This window comes from Ambystoma mexicanum, chromosome 8 (genome assembly GCF_040938575.1).
Source record: "Ambystoma mexicanum isolate Mex_15411 chromosome 8, UKY_AmexF1_1, whole genome shotgun sequence".
In the NCBI taxonomy this organism is placed as follows: Eukaryota; Metazoa; Chordata; class Amphibia; order Caudata; family Ambystomatidae; genus Ambystoma; species Ambystoma mexicanum.
This window is the reverse complement of record NC_090929.1, coordinates 1,007,492,227-1,007,514,684: the sequence shown is the minus strand read 5'-3', so window position 1 is coordinate 1,007,514,684 and position 22,458 is coordinate 1,007,492,227. Positions and strand designations below refer to the sequence as shown.

At 48.5% G+C, this 22,458-nt stretch overlaps 1 protein-coding gene across 3 annotated transcripts in view; it reads left to right on the top strand.

The window, feature by feature from the left end:
- Positions 1–22,458, top strand: part of RCN2 (reticulocalbin 2) — a 310,020-nt gene that overhangs the window by 219,466 nt on the left and 68,096 nt on the right. For all 3 annotated transcript variants that reach the window (XM_069610923.1, XM_069610924.1, XM_069610925.1), the window contains exon 6: positions 7,422–7,518. In XM_069610923.1, the coding sequence (XP_069467024.1) occupies positions 7,422–7,518 (97 nt within the window). The remainder of the gene's footprint in view (positions 1–7,421; positions 7,519–22,458) is intronic.

The following is a 22,458-nucleotide window of genomic DNA, read 5'->3' as shown; positions in this document are numbered from 1 at the left end:
TTTACCTGGACTCAAACCTCACCATGGACAGACGGGTCAACGCAATCTCTTCAGCAGCAGCCTACCACTCAAAACTCATCACTGCTGCAAGGCCCTTCCTCTCACAGGAAAATTCCCTCACCATCGCAAGAGCCATCATCGGTTCCCGCCTAGACTACTGCAATGCACTCCTACTAGCCACTTCAACCAAAAACATTAAACTTCAAACGGTGCAGAACAATGCCCTCAGAGCAGCCACAGGAATCTCAAAGAGAGACCACATCTCAGCCACCAGAAAATCTGTCCACTGGCTTCCGTTCAAGGAAAGGATCCTTTTCAAATCACTGGCACTCACCCACAAATGTCGACACGACACAGCACCGCGCTACCTTGCTCAGAGATTCTCTGGTCCCCCCTCTAACAGACCAACTAGGTCGAGCCACACTAACCGCCTAGTAATTCCAAAAAGCATCAGAACCGGAGCAGGGGGCGCTAGCTTCCCAGTCCTCGCCGCCACCAGCTGGAACCTATTACCCGCCAAGATCAGGGGCATCGAATTCCACCTGGGCTTCAGGAAAGCAATAAAAACTATGCTGTTTGTATAAACCTCACCTGGGCCCTGTCAACTGTATAACCTCTGTAAAGGCAAACATCCTTTTTCTAGGCTAGGGGTAGACGCAATCTCGCTGTAACACCCTCGATCTACCCCTCCCTGCACTGCAACGAAGTCAATTTCATGCAACAGCGCCCCAATGCCTCTGGGCTGTGTGCCGCTTTACAAATGTAAAAAATAAAAAATAAAATAAAAAAGCCATCCACATGATGGTTTGTGATCTCAGTAGATTAGAAATACACTTAAATAACGGCAAGCAGTTACAGTTTTATTATATGGTGTACAAGTTGGATCGGGCCGGCCAAAATACTTTTAACCCGAATAAGAGCACTGCACAACAGTGCAGCTTTGATAAACATTTTGGCAATAATGCGATCAAATGTTTCTAGAACCATGAAGCCACTGTGATGAATCTAACAATGTCATCACTCCTTTCCCGCGGGTAGTCTCTACCCATGTGGCCAGGGGATGGCAGCGGTTGTAGGTCAAAGGATCGAAAAAAAGGATGGAATGGTAAAAGGATTGATTCAAAAGGATCGAAAACATTTTTTTTTTTACATGTTTTTTTTTTTGGTGGGGTGGGGGTCCCCGCCCCAAACCCCCGTTTTTGTGGTAAAAAAACCCTTTATACAAAAACTAAAAAAAAAAACATATAATGAAAAAAAAATTCGATCCTTTTGTTTTCGCCCCTGTTGCGTCGATCCTTTTACATTCGATCCTTTTACATTCGATCCTTTAACTGGACACTGATGGCAGCCACTACCTGATCCTGACCCTGAGGGCGGCTATATGAGGGAGGACCACATGGGGATGACACATTGGTGGAGAAAATCGCATACACCCATTCCCTTTTAGGGATGCTCCCTCCCTTCCTCATGCCCTGATGGCATATTGCAACACCCTCCCTCAACCACTTCCCAGGTCTACTTCAAGTATTCCCCAACATCGCACAGGTAATGGTATGCCAACAACTGAGATGAGAAAGGGGCAGGGAGTAGTGATGATTACTCCCAATTGGGTCCATCATCGGCTTCCTCAATATCATAAAAGGAACAGCATTAACTGAGACGAGAAAGAGGGACGGAGCAATGAAGATTACGAAGACTGGTACACCAACACAGCGGTCTAGTCTTTGGAAGTTGCTCAGTCATGCTGGGAACTTTAAATCCGCCACAGCTGACACTGAAGAGGGATCTGCAGAGGCTGAGTTTGACTGCAACCTGCGCTGACACCGGTCAGATTGCTGAGGGAAAGCACACTGTGGGGAAACAGCATAAAGGCGAATCCAGACGGCGCAGAGAGGAACCGGAGTGCAGAAAGCCTGCTGTCTGAGAGTGCGAGGCAGCGGGAACCGCGCACAGCAGAGAAGGACACGGCGAAGGCGCAGCTGCTAATGGGGCACATGCCGAGCAAGCAAATTGAAAGGAATAGAAACAGAGAAACGCGAGGGACACTTAAAATACCTGGTTAGCCCAGTGAAGACAGACTGGTTACTGGATTGCCAGAAAGTGTGTGCCGCTTTGTAAGTAACGCGAGAGACGCAAAGTGAAGCCTGTGAAGAGTTTAACATATTTGTAAACCATGCCGAACGGGTCGCTGGACCCATATGTAAAAAGAGAAAGCAAAGTAAATGCAAAAGTGATTATTAAAATTAACTTTGTTAAACAAGAGTCGATAAGCCAACATTGGGCAAAAATCATTTTATGGACAAAAAGAAAAGTAACTGCATACAATCCTGGCAGTAGACTTTATCAGGCAAAGCCAACAGTTTGAAAGAGACTCCATCCAAGTCCTGGCAGGAGACAACACCAGGCAAAATCCAAGTGTGCATAATAAATTACAAGTAGCAAGAGAATTTCAAGGGAGATCAGTGCCCTTGAGATTTTGAATAGTTTTAAAGGTGGAAAAAAACATGGCAGGGAAGTATACCAGGTGACCTGCGACTATGGTTCTCGCGCCTACATTTTAATACAGTGAAAGAGAATTCCAAGGAGGAGACATGCCAATCTGATTTTGAACTGTCTTGAAAGTGAAGAGAAACTTGGGGAAGAGAGCCATTCTTTGGAACTGTGAACACACAGAGGAGGGAGTTACCCTGTTGGGTAACAAGGAACTTGGTTATTCTTTTGAACTTTTCATATTGATAAAAAGGAACCTGGGGTAGGGAGCCATTCCCTGGAACTGTGAACATTGTCCACTTGGAACGCTCTGGTTGCACTTATACCTTTTTGTTGAATTTGAATATCTGTGAACTTTGAGAACCAGAGACAATAGCCTTTGCACCTTAGTTTTAGTGTGAGGGAAAGAATAGGATTTCGGACACGGGACATATAATTTTGCTTTGGACATCTTGACAAAGGACAGACCCATTAAGTTTGGTTGAGGTGGGGAAATACCCTTTAGTGTAGGGACAGTGAGACATTTTTCAACCCTTGTTTATCATTTAATTAAAGTTTGTAACCACAAACATGACTCCTCTGTGTCTGCGTCTCATTCCTGGCTCCTCACACACCTGTGGCAGCAGTTGCCTTCAACAAATTCATTATAACATAAAACTTGGGGTATTGCCAAAGAAGGTCTTCTAAGAGAAAAATCGCAGCAGTTGTTGTGTTCTGCCTTCAGTGTCCTGCTGGCTACAGTGAATGAGCGATGGAATGTTAATGAATGAGGAGTGCCTGGCAGCTCAGAATATGTTGTAATGCTGTGTGGTGCTTTGAGTTACTGTTTTGTGTAGTCTTCAGTTGGTGGCTGTGTTAGGGAGAATTCTCTGTTTAGGCTGAATTTCCTAACCTAGTGAGTCCCCCAGCAGCTTTGCTGGATTTTTGGGGTTTATTTTTTTCTCCTGCCAAGAGTGAGACTCTCTTACCCTCACTCTTGGACATGATTTGAGTGTGTTTCTTTGAATCTAGATGTGTTTAATGGGCTATGGGGTCTTTTACTCCATAGGGTTTCATGTGTTTTTGTGATGTGTGTTACACAGCACCCTCCGTGCAGTAACACAGGGGTGTCATAGTGACCCCCCAGTATAGACTCCATACCCTGGGACTGACTACTGTCTCCCAGAGCATGTAAAGTCACCATTGACTTTACTAGTCTTAAATTCTGAACAGAACCAGTACAAACCATCATATTGTGGACGTACTGGCTGGGGCAATTCGATTACCCCAGGGTCTGTTAGTCGAGGGGGCACGTCTCCGTCCCCCCTGATCGAGTTTTGGCTGGTGGCAGTGGATACTACTTTTTATATTCAACCGCAAATATTTTCCTATGGGATTTCCCATTGCTTTAGGCTACTATCTTTATTTAATTATTTAAGGTAGCCTCGAACATACCGCCGGTTTATTTAATTAATATTAATTCTCCGGTTGGTATTTTTTGCCAAAACTTGATTCTAAAATGGCGTTTGTGTTCTCTTCTGTGATTCCAACCCAAGTCGAGCCCTTTGTTCAACTTTTTGGCGGGCTTCTCCACAGAAGCCCTCCAAAGTGGTGCCATTATGTCTGGGGTACTTAGGAGGGGTGGAGGGGAATTTAGGCACCCTGGACTGAGTTGCCTAGGCAACTCAAGTCGCACTCCGTCCTGATTGGCCCAAGTGGTGAGCCGGCCGGCTCACCACTTAGCATGTTTGAGTGACAGCTAGGCTGAGTGAATGGGGGTTTGCTGCATAAAAGCAGGGCTTTGGGGACTGGAACTTCAGAAGTCGCCACAGGATCTAAGAATCCGATGAGGGAGAAGCTGAGCCGACCTGCCACGACACCACGACCGGTGGAGCCCTGCTGGACCGTCTCACCACTTTTCCCAACGACAGAGGAGATCTCCCGCCGGAGAGTCTTCTTCCTTTGACTGGTGGGGAAAACCAGTTTCACCGTCTTTTCGCTTTCCCGACGTATCTCGTGGCCGCCTTGCCCGTGCTAAGCACCCCGGCAACCGGGATACCACGTTTTACCACGACCGCGAGATAAAGGTACCACCTTTTACCGGAAAACTCTGCGGCTGGTTTCTGCCCTGGTAGTGCAACGACCTGCAACTTTCCTCCACGTCGAGATCTTCTTTTCCCCTGGACGACGCCGCAACTTGCAACCACTACCAGGAACAACTGCCACCGCTGGAGGATCCTTCCCACTTAAGGTACCGTGTCCCGCCTGGCTTCCCTTGCAACCGACTGTACGGGGTAGATTTAGCCCCCGGCTTTCGAACCTGGGTTAGCCTGGGACACCTTGGCTAAACTTTTCTAAGCCTCTCTAAACACTTTTCTGAACCCTCTGCAAGACTTTCTAAGCCTAGTGTAACTGTGTGATCTTGGGCGCATTTGTGCTCTGCTCTCTCCAAGAGTGGGCCCAGCCTTTGGACTTTGGCTCACCAGTGACTTTTTGCTCTCTGCCTTGCTAATAGTGTTCCTGAATCATAGAGTGGTGTAATCCTGCATATTCTGTCTTTTTCCCTCCCTTTTTCACAACCTTAGTAGAGTGCAATCTAATTAAGCGCTCACCTCTGTATGAAAATAAGTGGTGTCTTACTGTGATTTTCTAATGAGGGAAAAAGGGGTGTATATATCATAATAGTAACTGTGTTTAGAATATTTTACAATAAGAGTGCTGGAGTGTTTCAACTGTGTGTTTATAAATAAATAATTATATACTTTGATACCAAAGCTCTGGTCAGTGTTTGCTTGTATTATTGTATCTGAGTGCCTATTGAGTATACTTTGCATACTGCCTAACTCTTCTTGAGGGAAGTCTGATTGCTCAGCCACAGCTACCAGGCAAATCTGGGTGGTACAGACTGCTACCAAGTGGGTTTACTGCTAACACCTGTAGTCTTAAATCTTTTGCAGTGGTCCCTAAGGGAACTGCACAGGTTTCTGCCTAACAGGCTGAAATGGGAGACAGGAGTGGATGGAGCAGGTCAAACTCGTAATGGTTATAACAATATTTGTAGGCTATGGTTAATGCTGGATTACTCGTGTCTCCAAAAGATTGTAATGATTGGTGGTGTAATCACCCTGTTTAATTGGAACCACTGTTTTGTCGCCTGACATTCGATGTCTGTGGCATGTGCTCATCTCGGACTCAATGAGCAAAGATGCATATTTGGTCTGAAATTTCAAAAAAGAGTTAGTGCTTTGTCGGGAATGTATATGTATTGACGTAGATTAAATTGAGCTTCTAGTGGTCATATTCAGGTATTATAGCTGTGCCTTTTTCCCAGCACTAGAATCTAGGGCCATGGGTCCGATATTAGTCATGCAAGAGTCTCATTTAAGTTCTTGGACCATGGAGAGCTGGCAGTGCTGTTTTCCCAAATTCACGTTTCAACACCCCCAAGGCATGTTGCAAGACAGAATTGGTGAAGGGAAGCTGATGCAGGGGTTTCAGTTCAGAAGGTCATGCTTGTTGAGTTATCTGTGGGATCCTGGCATGCTGTAATCACTGCTTCTGCCTGGAGGGGAGTTGTGAAGGAAGGCAACTCCTGGCGCAATAGGTTTTTTTTGGTTATTTTAGCAGCATTATTGGCACTTTGATAATCCGTGGCTGGTTGTCACATTGAGCACAACTCATTACGTGTTTGAGGAGCATCGAGTGTTTAAATCGGGCCCACAATTTACGGATAGGCATTTCCCATGTTTTTCGCTTTGACAGACACAGGAGCATTGGAATTTTGTGTCCTGATTTCCCCTTCAGAACTATCTGTAAAATCTAATGCTTTTTAGCTAATTTGATTTGAAATAAAGTGCTGTACATGTTATATTCAAACCAATTTCTTATCAAAATAGCACCCAAAAGCAAATATGGCTGATCCCCCTGAGAATAGACCTTTAATGGAAATCTGCAGAGTATCGAGCACAGAGGTCAGTAGGCACCTTTTTGTAGCCACTTCTGTAGGCACTCCGAGATAGGCCAAATGGGTGTGTGTGTTTGGGCCTTTTTTGGTTGCCCTTCCCCATTTTTCCTGCCTCAGGAGATATTTATTCTAAAATCTTTTCTGAAGCTTTTTAATCTGATTAAGGATCATTTGCTTGGGAGGTAAGTTACCTACTTTGAACTATTGTAGCAGGTAGGAAAATGTGTTCATATTGCTTTAACAATACAACTGAACTTTAAGCAATAAGCCCCGAGCTGGGGGTATGGAGGTCATTGCTGCTTCAGGTACTGCCTCGGGCCCATAGTTGCAGGCCCCGGGGCATTAGCTGAAGCGCTAATACCCCCTCAAGTGAGGGGGTTATTGCAATTAGTGCCTCGGTCTGTTGAACTGCTTTACAAATATTATTTTTTAGTTTTTTTTACTCCACTTTTTTTTTTTTTTAAAAGGATGGCAGCCATGGATCGCATGAGATGGGACTACGTAGTCTCTTCTCACTTTCCATGGCGGCGAATCGCGCATCGGGACGTGTCAGGAACTGTAGTGTTCCTGGCGCAGGGGAATGAAAAAGAAGGTAAGTGGGATGGGATGCAGTGGGAGGGAGCGTAAGCTGTGGAAAAAGGAGAGGGGGCGCAGGGCAAGTGGGAGCACTTACCAGGTAATCCAGCGAGTTAGATGGCAGCCTCCCGCAACGAGTAGGCTCTGAGCGGTGGGTTTACCGTATGGTAATGCCACTGCTCCGAGCCTCCTCATTGGCTGCGAGGCCTAAGCCACGCCCCTGCCGCCGGGTACTATTGAGACTTAAAACATCTTGCCGGTCTGAATGTTTTTTTTGGAATGCAATGCTAATTTCTCTCCTGCCACCATGTACCAAGTGGTTGGTTGCTTGATGGCATAAAAGTTTAAAAAGCTTTAAAAAAGAAAATGACATGGCAGTTACAGCTATCCAAATTTATGATGCCTTTTACAGGAATTTGTCATTGATGGCGCATTGGAAGAACATGATAAAGATGGTGATGGATTTGTAAGCTTAGAGGAATTTCTTGGTGATTACAGAAGGGACCCCGGTAAGTAAAGGGTTAGAATTTAAACAAACTGATTCTGCAAAGCTTTTTTGCTAAATTAATGATGTCAACCTCTAGATTGTTTCTATTCACTGGAGATTAAATGTATTAGTAATTTCACATCTGACTGAAATATTCAACTTCCCAAATTATTAATCTACATTTCATTAATGTTTGGGCTGATATTTGTAGGTGTGGTAGAAGTGGTCAAATGTATCAGTGTTTACTGAATAACTCTTTTCAATCCAATGAGGGTTGACAGTGGTACTCGTGGTCTTGACCTAGAAAAATGTACGGAGTGGGGGCAATACTAACACCTGTTACTGATTCTCCTAGATTTTTCCTTAACACATCTATTAAGAGTGTTAACTCTTTACCGTTGAATGTTACGGATGTTTGGGTCCCTTCCCAACTTTTCGACACCACTGTTTGTTTGTGTTTAACATTTATATAGCGCTCCGGGTACCCGAGGGCTTAAGGGCGCTTCGAAACGAAACATTCACAATACACAAACAGACAGGCGGGTAAAACCCTAATAGAAGCAGAGGGTTCGTATACAAAGAGAAAGCACAGATGAGAATCCAACCTACGAAAAGAGAGCAGTTTTCAGCCCTTTTTTAAAGATTTCTACGGAGGTAATAGTCCTCAATGTAACAGACAATGAGTTCCAATTCAGAGGAGCTGCTGAGATGAAGGCTGAGTCTCTGGATTTTTTGGTTTTCACACGTGGCATGGCCAGAGTGTTTGTTTCATCGGAACGCAGGGAGCGGATGTTATTTTTTACTAAGACTAGTTCTTTTAGATATAGTGGCATAACTCCATGTATGCATTTCTGGGTGATAAGAAGCAATCTAAACATAATCCTCGCTTTTACCGGTAACCAATGGAGGCTGCGCCGAGCCTCCGACACATGGTCTCTTTTTGATAAGCCTTTCACAACCCTAACTGCTCCATTCTGAATAAATTGCAACCGGTGGATGTCTGAAACCGGCAACCCTATAAGTAGTCTGCAGCAATAGTCAATCTTAGAGCCGATTATGGCCCTTGCCAAAGTTTCCGCATTGGATTCTGAAATGAAGGGTCTCAAACAACGAAACAATTTGAGAAAATATGAGGCAGAGGAGACCAAATTGTTCACATGGGCGTTCATGTTAAGGTTTTTATCCAGGTAAATGCCCAAGGTTTTCACCTTGCTCATAAACTCAATGTAACAGTCATCAATCATGAATGATTTATAGCTAGGACCTAATTTGTCCAGCTTGGTCTCTGAGCCAGTAATTAAAAGCTCAGTTTTTGAGCTATTAAGAGCTAAGCCATTCAATACCATCCATTCTTGGATTTTCTTATATATTTCGTTAATCCTTGCTTCGTCTTCTGCATGGGAACCTGATATGGGGATGGCACATTGAGTGTCATCTGCATAGTTCGCAAATATGATCCCCCTCATTCTCGAGCATCTGAAAAAAGGGAATCATGAATATATTATAGAAGCAAGGCGACACGCAAGCACGTTGAGAAACCCCATACGGAAGTATGGTCGGTTCTGCTTCTGCAATGTCGCTGGCCACTCTATTTAGTCTATTCTTCAAAAAAGAGATGACCCAATCAACTGCTTCATCAGAAAAATTGGCATTCTGCCTTAGCCTGGTGGACAGAATGTTATGGTCCACCAGGTCGAAAGCAGCTGACAAATCCAAAATCATGAGAAGGGAAATATGACCACCATCCATTCTCTGTAGGAGATGAGATTTGAGTGCCAAAAAAGCTGTTTCGGTGCTGTGATTCAAACGGAATCCTGATTGAAATTTATGATATATTTGGTTTTGTTCCAAATAACTGGCGATCTGATTATAGGCCACCCTGTCCAGGATCTTTAACAAGAATGGGGTGTTAGTGATAGGCCTATAGTTAGAGGCGGTGAGAGGGCAGAGGTTGGGTTTTTTTAAGAAGGGAGTGATCCATGCTTTTTTTATATTGTCAGGAACTTTATTTGCTAAAAGGGAGGCATTGACGAACTTGGTTAGAGCTGGAATGAGGACCGGAGAACACTCTTTAATTATGAGCGAGGAGCAAGGATCCCCTTTACAACTTGTAGTTTTTAGATTAGAAATTATCTTAAACAAGTCTTGCTCTGAGATGGGTTGAAAGCTGAATGCAGCTTGATCCTCTGGATTACTAATGGGGGTCAGGGGGCTCTTTTCTAAAACCTGAGTCGAAAGGCCAAGTTTCTTCACCTCAATACCTTCTCTAATTTTAGTCAGTTTGTTGGATAGGGCGGATTGAATCTCCGTACACCATGCCTTCTCTTTACTGAAAGTAGCTTGAGCAGGTCTGGGTGCATGAGCCTGTTGTTTTAAGATTTTAAACAGTTCACGGCTGTTAGACTTAGCCTCTGTAATCCTGGTGTCAAAGGATTCCTTCTTAGCAGAGTAGATTGCTGTTTTATAGACCTTTGCAGCTTTTTTTTATAAGCGACAAGGTCTATGCAGTTATAATTTTTGCGCCAGGTATGTAACAGCTTGATTTTCTTAGATTTAAGTAACTGAAGCTCCTTGCTGAACCATGAGTTGCGTACCTCTACGGGTATTGATTTAGTTTTCAATGGTGCTAAAGTCTCTGTTATAGAGCTCAGCGCCTCAGAGAAAGTACAACACATTTCATCTAAATTGTCCGTACTGCTAATCTGTTCGTTAAGGGAAGCGGCCCATTCCGCCATATGTGTAAGATTTAACTTCCTGCGGTTACGCGTCAAGATGGATATTTTGAGAAGAGGAACTTTCTTTTCATAGTAATCCATCTGAATTGAAAAATAGATGCAGAAATGGACACTGTCACTGGACACTGCCGAAGAGTTATTAATTCTAGGTTAAAAAACTACTTATTTAGCCTTCAAAGACTGCATTCTGTACAGACTGCTTAATTCATATCATTACGCTTCTATCTAGGAGTATCCATAAAACCCTTTTTATATAGAATACTAGCTTAACCGCATTTGACTTTCTCATTCCAGACCAAGTCCCAATTCATGTAGGGGACTCTTCAGACTTGAAAGGCAGTCCTACAGGGCCTTTGTGCCAGAACCCGGAGCTTCATGGCGGTGATACAACACTTACAGACAGGGTTGGGTAATGGGCCGATGGAGGACAAGAACTCTAGAAGGCTTGAGAATGACGGGGGAAGAGGCAGCATTCATCTGAAGCACTAGGGAGCATCAGGGCAGCAGAAGTGACTATACAGCATAGTCCTGAACAGGGTGCATCCTGGATTGAGGGTGAGAAGTCCAAGAAAAATGAAGGTGCCTTCTTGTGCTTCAGGTGATGGAGGAGCTGCGAGGCCTGAAACACTGCAAGGCGTGAAAGTGTAAGAACCTGGGACTGCTACCAGTTGAGCTGCACACTATCCCTGAAGAGTTAGCTGGAAACTATATACTGTTTTAATGGGACATTGTATCACTAAAAGCTGAAATAAGTTAGCCAGGCAGTATATCCCAGGAACTAGTACAAATATCAAACTCTGCACTACATCACTGAGAATATGTCAGTCGGAGCCAGAAAGCATGCAGGACCCTATTCCCTTGAAACTGTACCAAGATCTGATATCTAGAGGGAGTCCAGTATCCCTGCTAGGATAGCCTGGAGCACTATAGTTTAAACCTCCCTTGCACCTTTTAGTTGGATCGTTCTGGGAGAGGAACATCCCTTCTTTTTAATTTATAGGGAGAAATTCAGCATCCCAAGGTGTTTGTCCCAATGACCCTAACCCCCAAGTTAGGAATTGTAAAAGGTAAGCAGACTGAGATTGGGGAAGACCAGATCACTGATCTTTAGTACCTAGTCTTGACAACTAAGTTTTTCCTTTCTCTGAACCCTTTTCTTAGACTGTTCCAAGCGGGAACACCCATTTTATGTTTGTTTATTGAATTTATATAGCGCTTTTAAGCCAAAGCGCTTTACAATATAACAGATATAAAGTGTGAGAGCATATTTACAAACATGAACAGGTCATAGAACAATAAGTAGAACTATTTACTAGGGGGAGATAGAGGGAGATAGGGTAGAGGAGGGGGTAGGTGTAGGATTTGAGGTAGAGGGGGGAGGCAGGAGGGGAGGGGAGGGGGGAGTGATCTGGTGTCCTTGTTGCCTTGTAGTATTTGTTACTAATTTATGGTTTGAAGGGAAGGAGAGAGGATGGGGGGAGAGGAGGAGGAGGGTAAGGATAGGAGAGTAGTGGGTAGGGAAGGGAAGTCGGGGGGGGGGGGGAGTGTAGAAGATGAGCTTTCAGGGAGTGGTGGAAGGATGAGTAGGTAGGGGTGGAGCGGGTGGAGAGCGGGAGGGAGTTCCAGTGTAGCGGGGCGAAGAGTTGGAAGGAGCGGAAGCGTGAGGAGGCACATGGGGCTGGGGATACAGTGAGGAGGTAGAGGTTTGCTGAGCGGGAGGGGGAGTAAAATGGGAGGGAGGGAGGGAGGAAAGGTAGGGGGCGCCAGGTCATGGAGATATTTAAAGACAAGACAGAGGAATTGAAATTTCAGTTGAGAGGAAGGGAAGCCAACCAAGTTGAGAGAGAGGAAGAAATGGAGTCTCGAGGGCCGAGGAGGCGGATGGAGGAGTGGTAGATGGATTTTAGGGGTGTTAGGTGAGAGACAGGGAGTCCAAAGAGGAGAGATGGGCACTAGAGGAGGCTGGAGAAAATGAGGGAGGAGATTAGGAGTTTGGAAGCATGGAATGTGAGAGAGGTGTGGATCTTGCAGATGTTATAGAGGTGGTACCGACAAGCTCGAGAGGTTAGAGAGATGTAGTTGGAGAAGGAGAGCGAGGAGTCGAGGTGGAGGCCGAGATTGCGGGCATGGGAAGATATGGGGAGGTTGGAAGGTGGAAAGTGGATGAAGGGAGGGGGACAAGGGGAGAGAGTATTAGGAGGGAAGAAAAGCACCTCAGTCTTGTCAGTGTTGAGGGAAAGAAAGTGGGATGACATCCAATCTTTTATGGCCGTGAGGCAGGAAGAAAGAGTGAGGTGGAGGTCAGATGTGAAGGAAGAGAAGGAAAGGAGTTGGATGTCAGCCGCATAGAAGTGGTGGCAAATGCCGAAAGAAGAAATGACTGGAGAGAGAAGGGAGGTATAGAGAGAGAGAAAAGAAAGGGTCCCAACACGGAACCCTGAGGGACGCCATAATTGAGGGGGAGGCTAGAGGAGGCGAGGCGCCTCAGGAGGCAGTGAAGGATCGATTGGAAAGGTAAGAGGTGAGCCAGGAGAGAACAGAGTCTTTGAAGCCGAAGGAGGACAGAGTGCTAGGAAGTAAGGGGTGATCTACAGTATCAAAAGCTGCAGAAAGATCAAGGAGGATGAGAATTGAAGATTGCTTAGTGTAGCGAGCAGTGAGGAGAGAGTTGAGACATAGGTGAGGGCTGTCTCAGTGGAGTGTTTAGGGTGGAAACCAGATTGAGAGGCAGGGAGGAGGGAGTGGGATGAGACGAAAGTTGAGAGTAGGCAAGGCGCTCGAGGAGCTTGGAAATAAAGGGGAGAAGGGAGATTGGCCGGAAGTTGGAGGCAACGAGAGGGTTAGCAGAAGGTTTCTTCAGGATAGGGATTATGGTAGCATGTTTGAAAGCTGAAGGAAAGGTGGCGGAGGAGAGACAGATGTTGAAAAAGGTGGTTAGGTAGGGAATAAGGAGGGGGTACATTTTGGGGGTGAGGGAGGTGGGGATGAGGTCAGAGGGGGCAGCAGTAGGGGGAGTTTTGGACAGGAGGTGGGAGACGCATGCAGGGGTGATGGGAGAAAAGGTGGACAAGCTGGCAGAGCTGGAAGAGGGGGAGGGGGATGAGGGGAGAAGGAAGAAGAGGAGAGTATGTTCTGGTAAAGAGAGGATTTTGGATGAGAAGTAGTTGGCGAAGTCAGAAGGAGAGAGGGGAGAGTTTGTGGAAGGGTCAGAAGTGGGAGGGGAGAGAAGCCGAGAGAGGGTCTGGAAGATACGGCGAGGATGAGAGGCTTGTGAGTGGAGGAGGTTAGAGTAGTAGGAGTGTTTGGCAGCTGAGAGGCAGGAGTCGTAGAGAGAATGATGAGAAATGAGAGGATTGATTAGTCAGAGAAGGGGATTTGATCCATCGCCGATAGAGGCATCAGAGGATGCAGCGCATGGACAGAAGTTGTGAAGAGAGCCAGGGTTGGGAAGGTTTGTGAGAAGGGGAGAAGGGAGTGAGAGGATAGTTGGTCAAGACTGGAGGTTAAAGAAGAGGACAGTGAGGTGAGGAGAGGGCATCATCTGCTGAGAGGGAAGCGAAATCAGAGAGGGGGGGAAGAACATGAGTCGTGGAAGAGAGTAGGGTTAAAGTTGTGGAGGTCACGACGAGAGAAGGAGGGAGAGGAGGGGGAAGAGAGGGGGGGTGAGTGAGGGAGAAGGAGAGCAAGGCATGGTCGGAGAGATAGCTGGGAAGAGACGATACGCGGGAGGAAGAGTAGGAAGAGAGAAAGATGAGATCAAGTGTGGAGCCAGAGGAGTGGGTAGGGGGGGTAGGAAGGGGAGAGAGTAGGTAGGAGTCAAGTAATGAGAGAAGAGGAGATGTGGGTGAGAGAGGGAGGTTGAAGTTGCCGAGGAGTAGGAGAAGGAGAGATGAGAGACAGAAGATGGTCAAGGTCTTCATAGAAGGAAGAGAGGGGGCCCGGAGCTCTGTAAATAATTAAGGAGATCGCGTGAGGAAAGGTGAAGGATTTGTAAAGAAATTCAAAGGAAGAGAAGGTGTGGAGGGTGAGGGAAGGGGATGAGGAAAGACATTTAGGGTGAAAAATGAGGCCGCCTCCGTGGGGGGGGGTAGTTTGTGGGGGGGGAGGAGGAGAAGGAGCCTAGAGTAAGGGTTGTGGCAGGGTGCGAACAAGGGCAGCTGGAGAGATCAGAAGGGCAGCTGAGCGTCCTTAGAAGAGGGGACAGTGGGAGAGCCAGGAGGCAGCGCCTTCTATCGGGCCTCGGTGAAAGCCGGGATCGAGCAGAGACGGGTCCTCATCCAAGTGCCTGAACTGTGAAGAGTGTGCGCCGAGAAGACCAGGGCAGAGGTCGTTAGCAGCGGGGGGGGGTTAGGTGGCCCCGATGGTGTTATTGTGGGGGAGGCATCCGCTATGTAGTCCGTCCAGGTCCGTGAAAGCTGCTGGGGGATGGTAATCCGCAGGCCCCTGCACGGTGACCCTGGCTGTAGCAGGGGGCTCCACATGGGCTGAATTTGCGCACCTGCTGCTGATGGTGTCCTCCGCCAGCTGGTGTTCCAGCTCCAATGCTCCTCTGCTGTCAGTTCACGTGAGTTGCAGGAGTCGGGCCGTGGCTCACCTGCACAACGCGCACAGTAGCAAAGTGTGCTATTGGGGGATGGGTGGCGTCCTGTTCTTCGGGTCAGCTCAGTACCCAAGAGGGGGCTGCGACCGTAGTTGGGAGGTGCACCTGAGGTCCTTGTTAGGGAGAATTCTCTCTTTAGGCTGAATTTCCTAACCTAGTGAGTCCCCCAGCAGCTTTGCTGGATTTCTGGAGTTTTTTTCCTCTTGACAAGAGTGAGACTCTTTTTCTCCCACTCTTGGACATGATTTATGGTATTCCTTTGACTGGTAATGTGTTTTATGGGCTATGGGGTCCTTTACTCCATAGGGTCTCATGTGTTTTTCCTATGTGTGTTACACAGCACCCTCCGTGCAGTAACACAGGGGTGTCATAGTGACACCCCACCATAGACTCCATACCCTGGGACTGACTACTGTCTCCCAGGGCATGTAAAGTCACCATTGGCTTTACTAGTCCCAAATTATTAACAGAAACCAGTACAAACCATCATATTGTGGACGTACTGGTCGGGGCAATTCGATTGCCCCGGGGTCTGTTAGTCGAGGGGGCACGTCTCCGTCCCCCCTGATCGAGTTTTGGCTGGTGGCAGTGGAAACTACTTTTTATATTCGACCGCGAATATTTCCCTATGGGATTTTCCCATTGTTCGAGGCTACCAACTTTAATTATTTAATTCTCATAGCCTCGAACATACCTCCGGTTTATTTAATTAATATTAATTCTCCGGTTGGTATTTTTTGCCAAGACTCGATTCTAAACCCAAGTCGAGCCCTTTGTTCCACTTTTTGGCGGGCTTCTCCACAGAAGCCTCCAAAAGGGGTGCCACTCTGTCTGGGTACCACAGGGGATGTGGGAGGGGGTTTAGGCACCCTGGACTGAGTTACCTTGGTAACTCAAGTCGCACTCTTGTGTGATTGGCCCAAGTGCGGCTCACCACTTAGCATGTTTGATTGACAGCTAGGCTGAGTGAATGGGGGTATGCTGCATAAAAGCAGGGTTCTCCAGCATGGGGTCTGGCATGGATTCACATGCTCATGAATATTCCCCGTCGTCAGGCTGGGAATCCTCGGTAAAGAAAAATCAGTATCAGTTTCGATTCTGATCTGTCTTTCGTAGTAGTAACCAATCGCTGATCTCTGCGTCATACTGACCACAGCCAATGACTGCCATCTCCCTAAGCCCGCCTCTGGCAGCCATCTTCAGATTTGTACCGCACGTTCAAGTGTTTAGCTCTCAAGCTTTTGCTGCATGTTTCGCGCTTTTTCAGGTGAATTTTCACATTCCACCTGTGGCCAGGAAAAAAAATCATGTCCCGCAACTGCTGTTGGAAGTACGGGCGATGCTCAGGAAAGGCGCCATCGAGCTCGTCCCGAAGAGGCTCTGGGGCTCCGGGGTGTACTCAAGGTATTTCCTCGTCAGCAAGAAGAAGGGCGGCTGGCGCCCCATCCTGGACCTTCGTCGTTTGAACAAATACATCAGGTCACAAAAGTTCAGGATGGTCACCCACCAGCACGTGTTGGGACAGCTGGAGGAAGGCGACTTTCTATCGTCGCTGGACCTGGAGGATGCATACTTCCACGTTCCCATCCTCAAAAGTCACCCAAAGTTCCTCAGGTTCGTCGTCCAGGGACGCCACTACCAATTCAGAGCACTGCCGTTCGGCTTGAAGTCGCCCCCCAGGGTCTTTACCAAGTGCCTAGCACCTGTGGTGGCGCGGCTGCGCCTGCAAGGGATTCACGTCTACCCCTACCTGGACGACTGGCTCATCCGCTCAAGGACGAGGGAACTCGCCGTCGAACACACTGCGAGGACCGTCCAGCTACTCGCAGACCTGGTATTCGCCATAAATTAAGTCCCACCTGGTGCCGTCGCAGGTGGCCCTGTTTCTGGGAGCGAAGCTCGATACAGTGAGGCGCCTGGCGGCACCGTCGGAAGAACGGACGAAGACCATTCTGGGCAAAGTGCAGTGCCTGCTAGCCACGGACGTGGCCAGGGTGAGGTCCATCAAGTCCCTCCTGGGGATGATGTCCTCTTGCATCTACCTGGTGCGCCTCTGCAGACTACGGATGCGCCCTCTTCAAGAATTTCTCGACGCCCGTTGGATGCAGGCGACGGGCACCTTCGAAGGCAGGGTCCCCCTCAACGAGGTGTTCCGGCGGGCGATTCAGTGGTGGGGCGTTCCAGCGCACCTCACGGCGGGCAAGGACTTTCAGACGCCGGCGTACCAGGAGATGGTGACGGACGCTTCTCTGGAAGGTTGGGCCGCCCACACCGGAGATCTCCACGCAAGAGGCCTCTGGCTCCCGGAGGAGAATCTCCTGCACATCAACATCCTGGAACTCCGAGCCGTGTTCTGGGCTCTCAAATCGTTCCTCCCGTCGCTCAAGGGCAAGGTGGTGCGGATTTTCACGGACAACACCACGACAATGTTTTACATACGGAAGCAGGGAGGCACCAGATCCCCAGCCCTATCCAAGGAGGCACAGGATCTGTGGCACTGGGCGGTCGCCCAGGGGATGTTCCTGGTTCCCTTCCACCTGGCAGGAGAAAGAAACCATTGCCGACTCGCTCAGCAGGGAGCTGCGCGCGTGTCACGAGTGGGAGCTGCGCCAGGATCAGGTGGATCAACTCTTCCGACGATGGGGCAAACCCCAAATCGACCTGTTCGCAACAGCGACGAACTCGATGTGCCAGAGGTTCGCCAGCAGGTTTCCCCAGCCGAGAAGCATGGGCGATGCGTTCTCGTTCCCCTGGGACGGCCTATACCTGTATGCATTCCCTCCGTTGCCGTTGCTGCTTCGACTCATCAACCAGCTCAAGAGGTCCCGGTGCAGGATGATCCTCATCGCACCGGCGTGGCCGAGGCAGATCTGGTTCCCGGACCTTCTGGACTTGTCAACGTCCCCATCCATCAAGCTGTCGGCGGACGCGGATCTTCTCTCCAGAGAAGGAGGCGCCATCTTCCACCACAACCCGGCATCGCTGAACCTGCAGGCTTGGCTCCTGCAGCGCTAGAGTTTGGAGGGTACGATATACCGGCCGACTGCAGAGAGGTTCTTGCAAAGGCCAGGGCGTCTTCGACTCTCAAATGCTACGGTCACAAGTGGAAGAGGTTCTCTATCTGGTGCCGAGCACAGAAGATCAACCCCCTACGGATTACGGCCCCTCAAGTGCTGCCGTACCTGCTATCGCTGGCAAAGGCTGGGCTAGCCCATGCCTCCATTAAGATTCATCTGGCGGCGATCTCCAGATATACCAGAACCACAGAACGGACGTCCCTGTGGTCCCATCGACTGGTAAAAGAGTTTATGAAAGGACTGTTCCGGTCGTTCCCGCCGGTGAAGGCCCCGGCGTGGGAATTTAACGTGGTGCTGACCAGGCTCATGGGGCCCCCATTCGAGCCGATGCACTCCGCACCGATGAAGTTTGTGTCGTGGAAGACTGCATTCCCGGTGGCCATTACCTCCGCACGACGAGTGGGAGAGATCCAGGCCCTATCCTGCAAAGCACCGTACTTGACTTTCCATGCCTCGAGGGTGGTGCTTAGGACACACCCCTCCTTTATGCCCCAGGTGCCGTCGGACTTCCATCTAAACGAGCCCCTGGTGTTACCTGTTTTCTTCCCGTCTCCTTCGTCGCCGGCCGAGAGGACTTTGCACTCGCTGGATGTGGCGAGAGCGCTGAAGTTCTACGTGGACCGCACGAAGAGTTTTCGGAGGACATCACAGCTGTTTGTGAACTTTGGACCTGTGAATCAAGGGAAGGCTCTCTCGAAGTCTTCTATTTCCAGATGGCTCTCCGGCTGCATCATGCACTGCCACCGGTTGGCTAACCGACCGTTGCCAGGCCGTCCGAGGGACCATTCGACCAGAGCGATCGCTGCTACTACGGCGTTCCTCTCTGGGGTGCCCCTGCTCGACATCTGCAGGGCTGTTACGTGGAGGTCGACGCACACCTTCACGAGATTCTACTGCGTCGATCGGGATTCCAGTGAGGAGTCCAGGGTCGGCCAAGCAGTGCTGCGCAACCTGTTCGCTTAAGGTGAGCCTGGTGAGGAGGTAAGAGATGCTTAATGTTGAGTTGTTGTATTGCTTAATGTTGAGCCTCCCGTGGTTGTGCATGTGTATACTGCTATGTATTCTTATATTCATGAGCATGTGAATCCATGCCAGACCCCATGCTGGAGAAGGAACAAGTTACTTACCTGTAACTGTTGTTCTCCAGCATGGGTCTGGCATGGATTCACATGCGAACCCTCCCACCTACCCCTCTGCGGCTCTTCACTTGGTCATACTGCCACTTCACGTGTTACCAAATCTGAAGATGGCTGCCAGAGGCGGGGCTTAGGGGGATGGCAGTCATTGGCTGTGGTCAGTATGACCCAGAGACCAGTGATTGGTTACTACTGAGAAAGACAGATCAGAAACGAAACTGATACTGATTTTTTCTATACCGAGGATTCCCGGCCTGACGACGGGGAATATTCATGAGCATGTGAATCCATGCCAGACCCATGCTGGAGAACAACAGTTACAGGTAAGTAACTTGTTCCTTTTCCTCCACCAAATAGCCTTTTGAGCACTGTTTGTTTTCGCGTTACCCCTGGAAATTAAGTCCGCACTTTGTGCCGAGGTGTTTCTTATTTGGTCCAAATCTTAACAAGCAGTGTTTGCGCTTTGACCTAACTAAATTTAAACTTTTTCTGTATGTAAAAATGAATGGAAGTTGGCCGAAAACATTTATTTTTTGCTTTCTTAATAACATATTTTCATTTTTTAACACATCTTTCTTACAATGTCCAGTCTGGTGGGAGCCTGTTACGCACACCTCTTGCATTCTGGTGAATAGGAAGGGTTATAACCAAGAAGGCACCAATGATTTGTACACCAATGAAAATGCCCAGGGGACGCCTCACTCCATTTGCTTAATAAGCTACACTTTGCTGTAGGAGGTAAAGAAAAGACAATTGGCCTCATTACAAGTATGGTGGTGTGGGAAAGAATTGGCGATAACGGAATTACCGTCACTTTTCCTACACCGCTATACTAAGAGTATGGCCCTGGAGTGGGGGGATTTACTTCCTGCTTTCCACCGAAAATCGGCACAATTAGCACCACGGTAATTCTGCCTAAAATGCCCCATAGAGTCCAATGGACTTTATAGAAATGGGGATTAACTCTGCCACCTGGAATCCGGCAGTATTTACGCCAGACCAAGTACCTGTAACAGTAATTCCGTTCATACCGCCCAACTCGTAATGTGGCCCAATAGCTTATCTTAACTTGATTTTGGGAAGTGGTTTGACAATTCCAAGTTTATGATTGGAAATAATATGAAACGTCCCTGTCTAGAAACTGAAACAAGAAAAACCAAATGGAGCATGCCTGCCAGTCTACTTTAAATGTACCTCCTATAAAGAGACCTTTTTTACACTATTTGTGTAATTTGTGAGAAAAACCCCACTGCCCCACATGAATAAGAGGACAAATTGCACAGGAACTAACCCAGCACATGTACACATGTGAGATTAATTTTTAGTACTTAAATAGTTGGACAGTTGAACTGTTGGATGTATTAAAACTAAAACACATGTTCCACGTATTTGATTAACTCCTCAGGGCTCATGATGCTGTGTATAGAGATTGTGGATGATTGATTCCTAAGAAATATTAGTACCCGGCGAGGGTCAACCAGAATGTAACAACCATTCCGATTGGCCATCGCCCGGTCCATACCTTGCTGAGAATCCCTCGAAGCTTCAGCTTCGTTTTCGTCCCTGGCGGGGGGTCGGGTTTGGCAGCCCCTCAGCCAATGAGGAGACTCGGAACAGGGTAATCCTCGCTCCGAGCCTCCACAGGGCTGGAGGCTGCCATCCTCCCCCGCCGGGGATTCAGGTCAGTGTTTTTGCCACCACCGCCCACCACACCCCCAATAATCCCCTCCCAACCCCACTTACCTTGTTTTTTCGAGAGTGGATGCGCTATGGACTCTGTCCGCAGAGTGTCCGCTCCCGATGGCCGCCATGGAAAGGGAAAACTGACTGTTTTCCCTTTCCTGGTGGCCTTTTCTTTTTTTTTTCTGTTCCGAAACACTGCAGCGTTTTGGAACAGAAAAAGATTACTATTAGTACCCTGGTTTTGTGGGCCGGGGTACTGATAGCAATATGCCCCTCGGCGCGGGTTCATTACTGTCACGTCCCCGGTCCTGCCCTCCTCCCGTCACTCACCAGGCACCATTCGTTCCCGTACCCACCACCCACACCAACGGGGAAGACACGGCAGGCGGGATGTCCGAGGGGGCAGAACCACCTCTTTCCGCCCATTTCCGTGCTGGCGCTTGCCATGGCGTCTCATACATGCCCGACGGCTCCGGCGTCGGCGGCTCCAGCTTCCGCGCACGGGGGAACCTGATCGCGTCTCGCTCAGACGATCACGTGACTGGTCACGAGATCGCCTGTAGCCGACGCTGGCGTCCACATCGGACGAACACCAATCACTGATGGCGTCTGTCCATCACGTGACGCTCCTGTGCGGTCACGTGCCCTGTCACGTGATCTACCTTTCCTTCTAAAAAGAGCTGAGAGGAAACACTCAGTGCTTCACAGCTGTTTCCACCAGAGACCTGTTCGGCATTACCCTCGTTCTCCTTGATACACTTTGGAAACTCGACCACGGACCGTTACTTGGACTTGTCTTGGATTGCCCTTTTGTTTCGACGCATCTTCTGGACCCTTGGAACTCTTGACCACCCTTTTTCTGGCCCTGGAATTGCTCTGGATTACCCTTCTGTTTTGGCGAACTTCTACCCACGCTCCTGGCGATCACGTTTTGTCTCCTGAGTCATTTGGGGTTCACCACCTGGACCTTGGATGGACTTGCTATCTGGTCACGCTCTGGCTACCGGTGTGAGTTGGAGGAAGTGCTGTACATCCCAGCCTGCTGTCGATCTTCCCTCGTTGTCTATTCAGGTTTGCTACCTGTCCTGTCATCCCCAGGGTAAGCGTTGTCATTTTTTCCCTGTTTGCTTGCACTGCCATTATTGTTCATAGTATACCTGATCCTAACCTTTGCCTTGCAGCACTCAGGGGTCCTTCCGGTGTTCCGGGTATCTGATTGACGACGCCACTCATCACCTGTGGCCTCAAAGATTGCTAGGGCAGTATTCTTTACCTGCTCGAGCGGTACTTGGGGACGGAGGTAGTTTATAGCTGCACGACCATCAAGGCGGATCACCAAGATCAGAACAGACTGTGAAGCCTATTGGTCGTCCAGCTATGGACACCTCAGCCGGGGACCCCGTGACGGCTCTAATGCAGGCAGTGACAGCACTCAGGGTCGACATGGCAACCGCTACTGCAACCCTACGCGCTGATATGACCGCCGCCACCACCGCATTACACCACCGCCTCGACACGGTACTAAGTACACGCCATCCCTTACCTGCAGAAGCCGAATTTGACGAAACCATTCCTCCCCAAAACCCTCCTCCTATCATACCCCCTTCCTTCCCGGCCGCTCCTGTGGTGATCCAAAGCCCTTTCCCCTTGGCTACTCCCGAGCGATACCAGGGCGACCCAAAGAATTACCGTACTTTCATCAATCACTGTAAGCTCCATTTCATGTGTCGC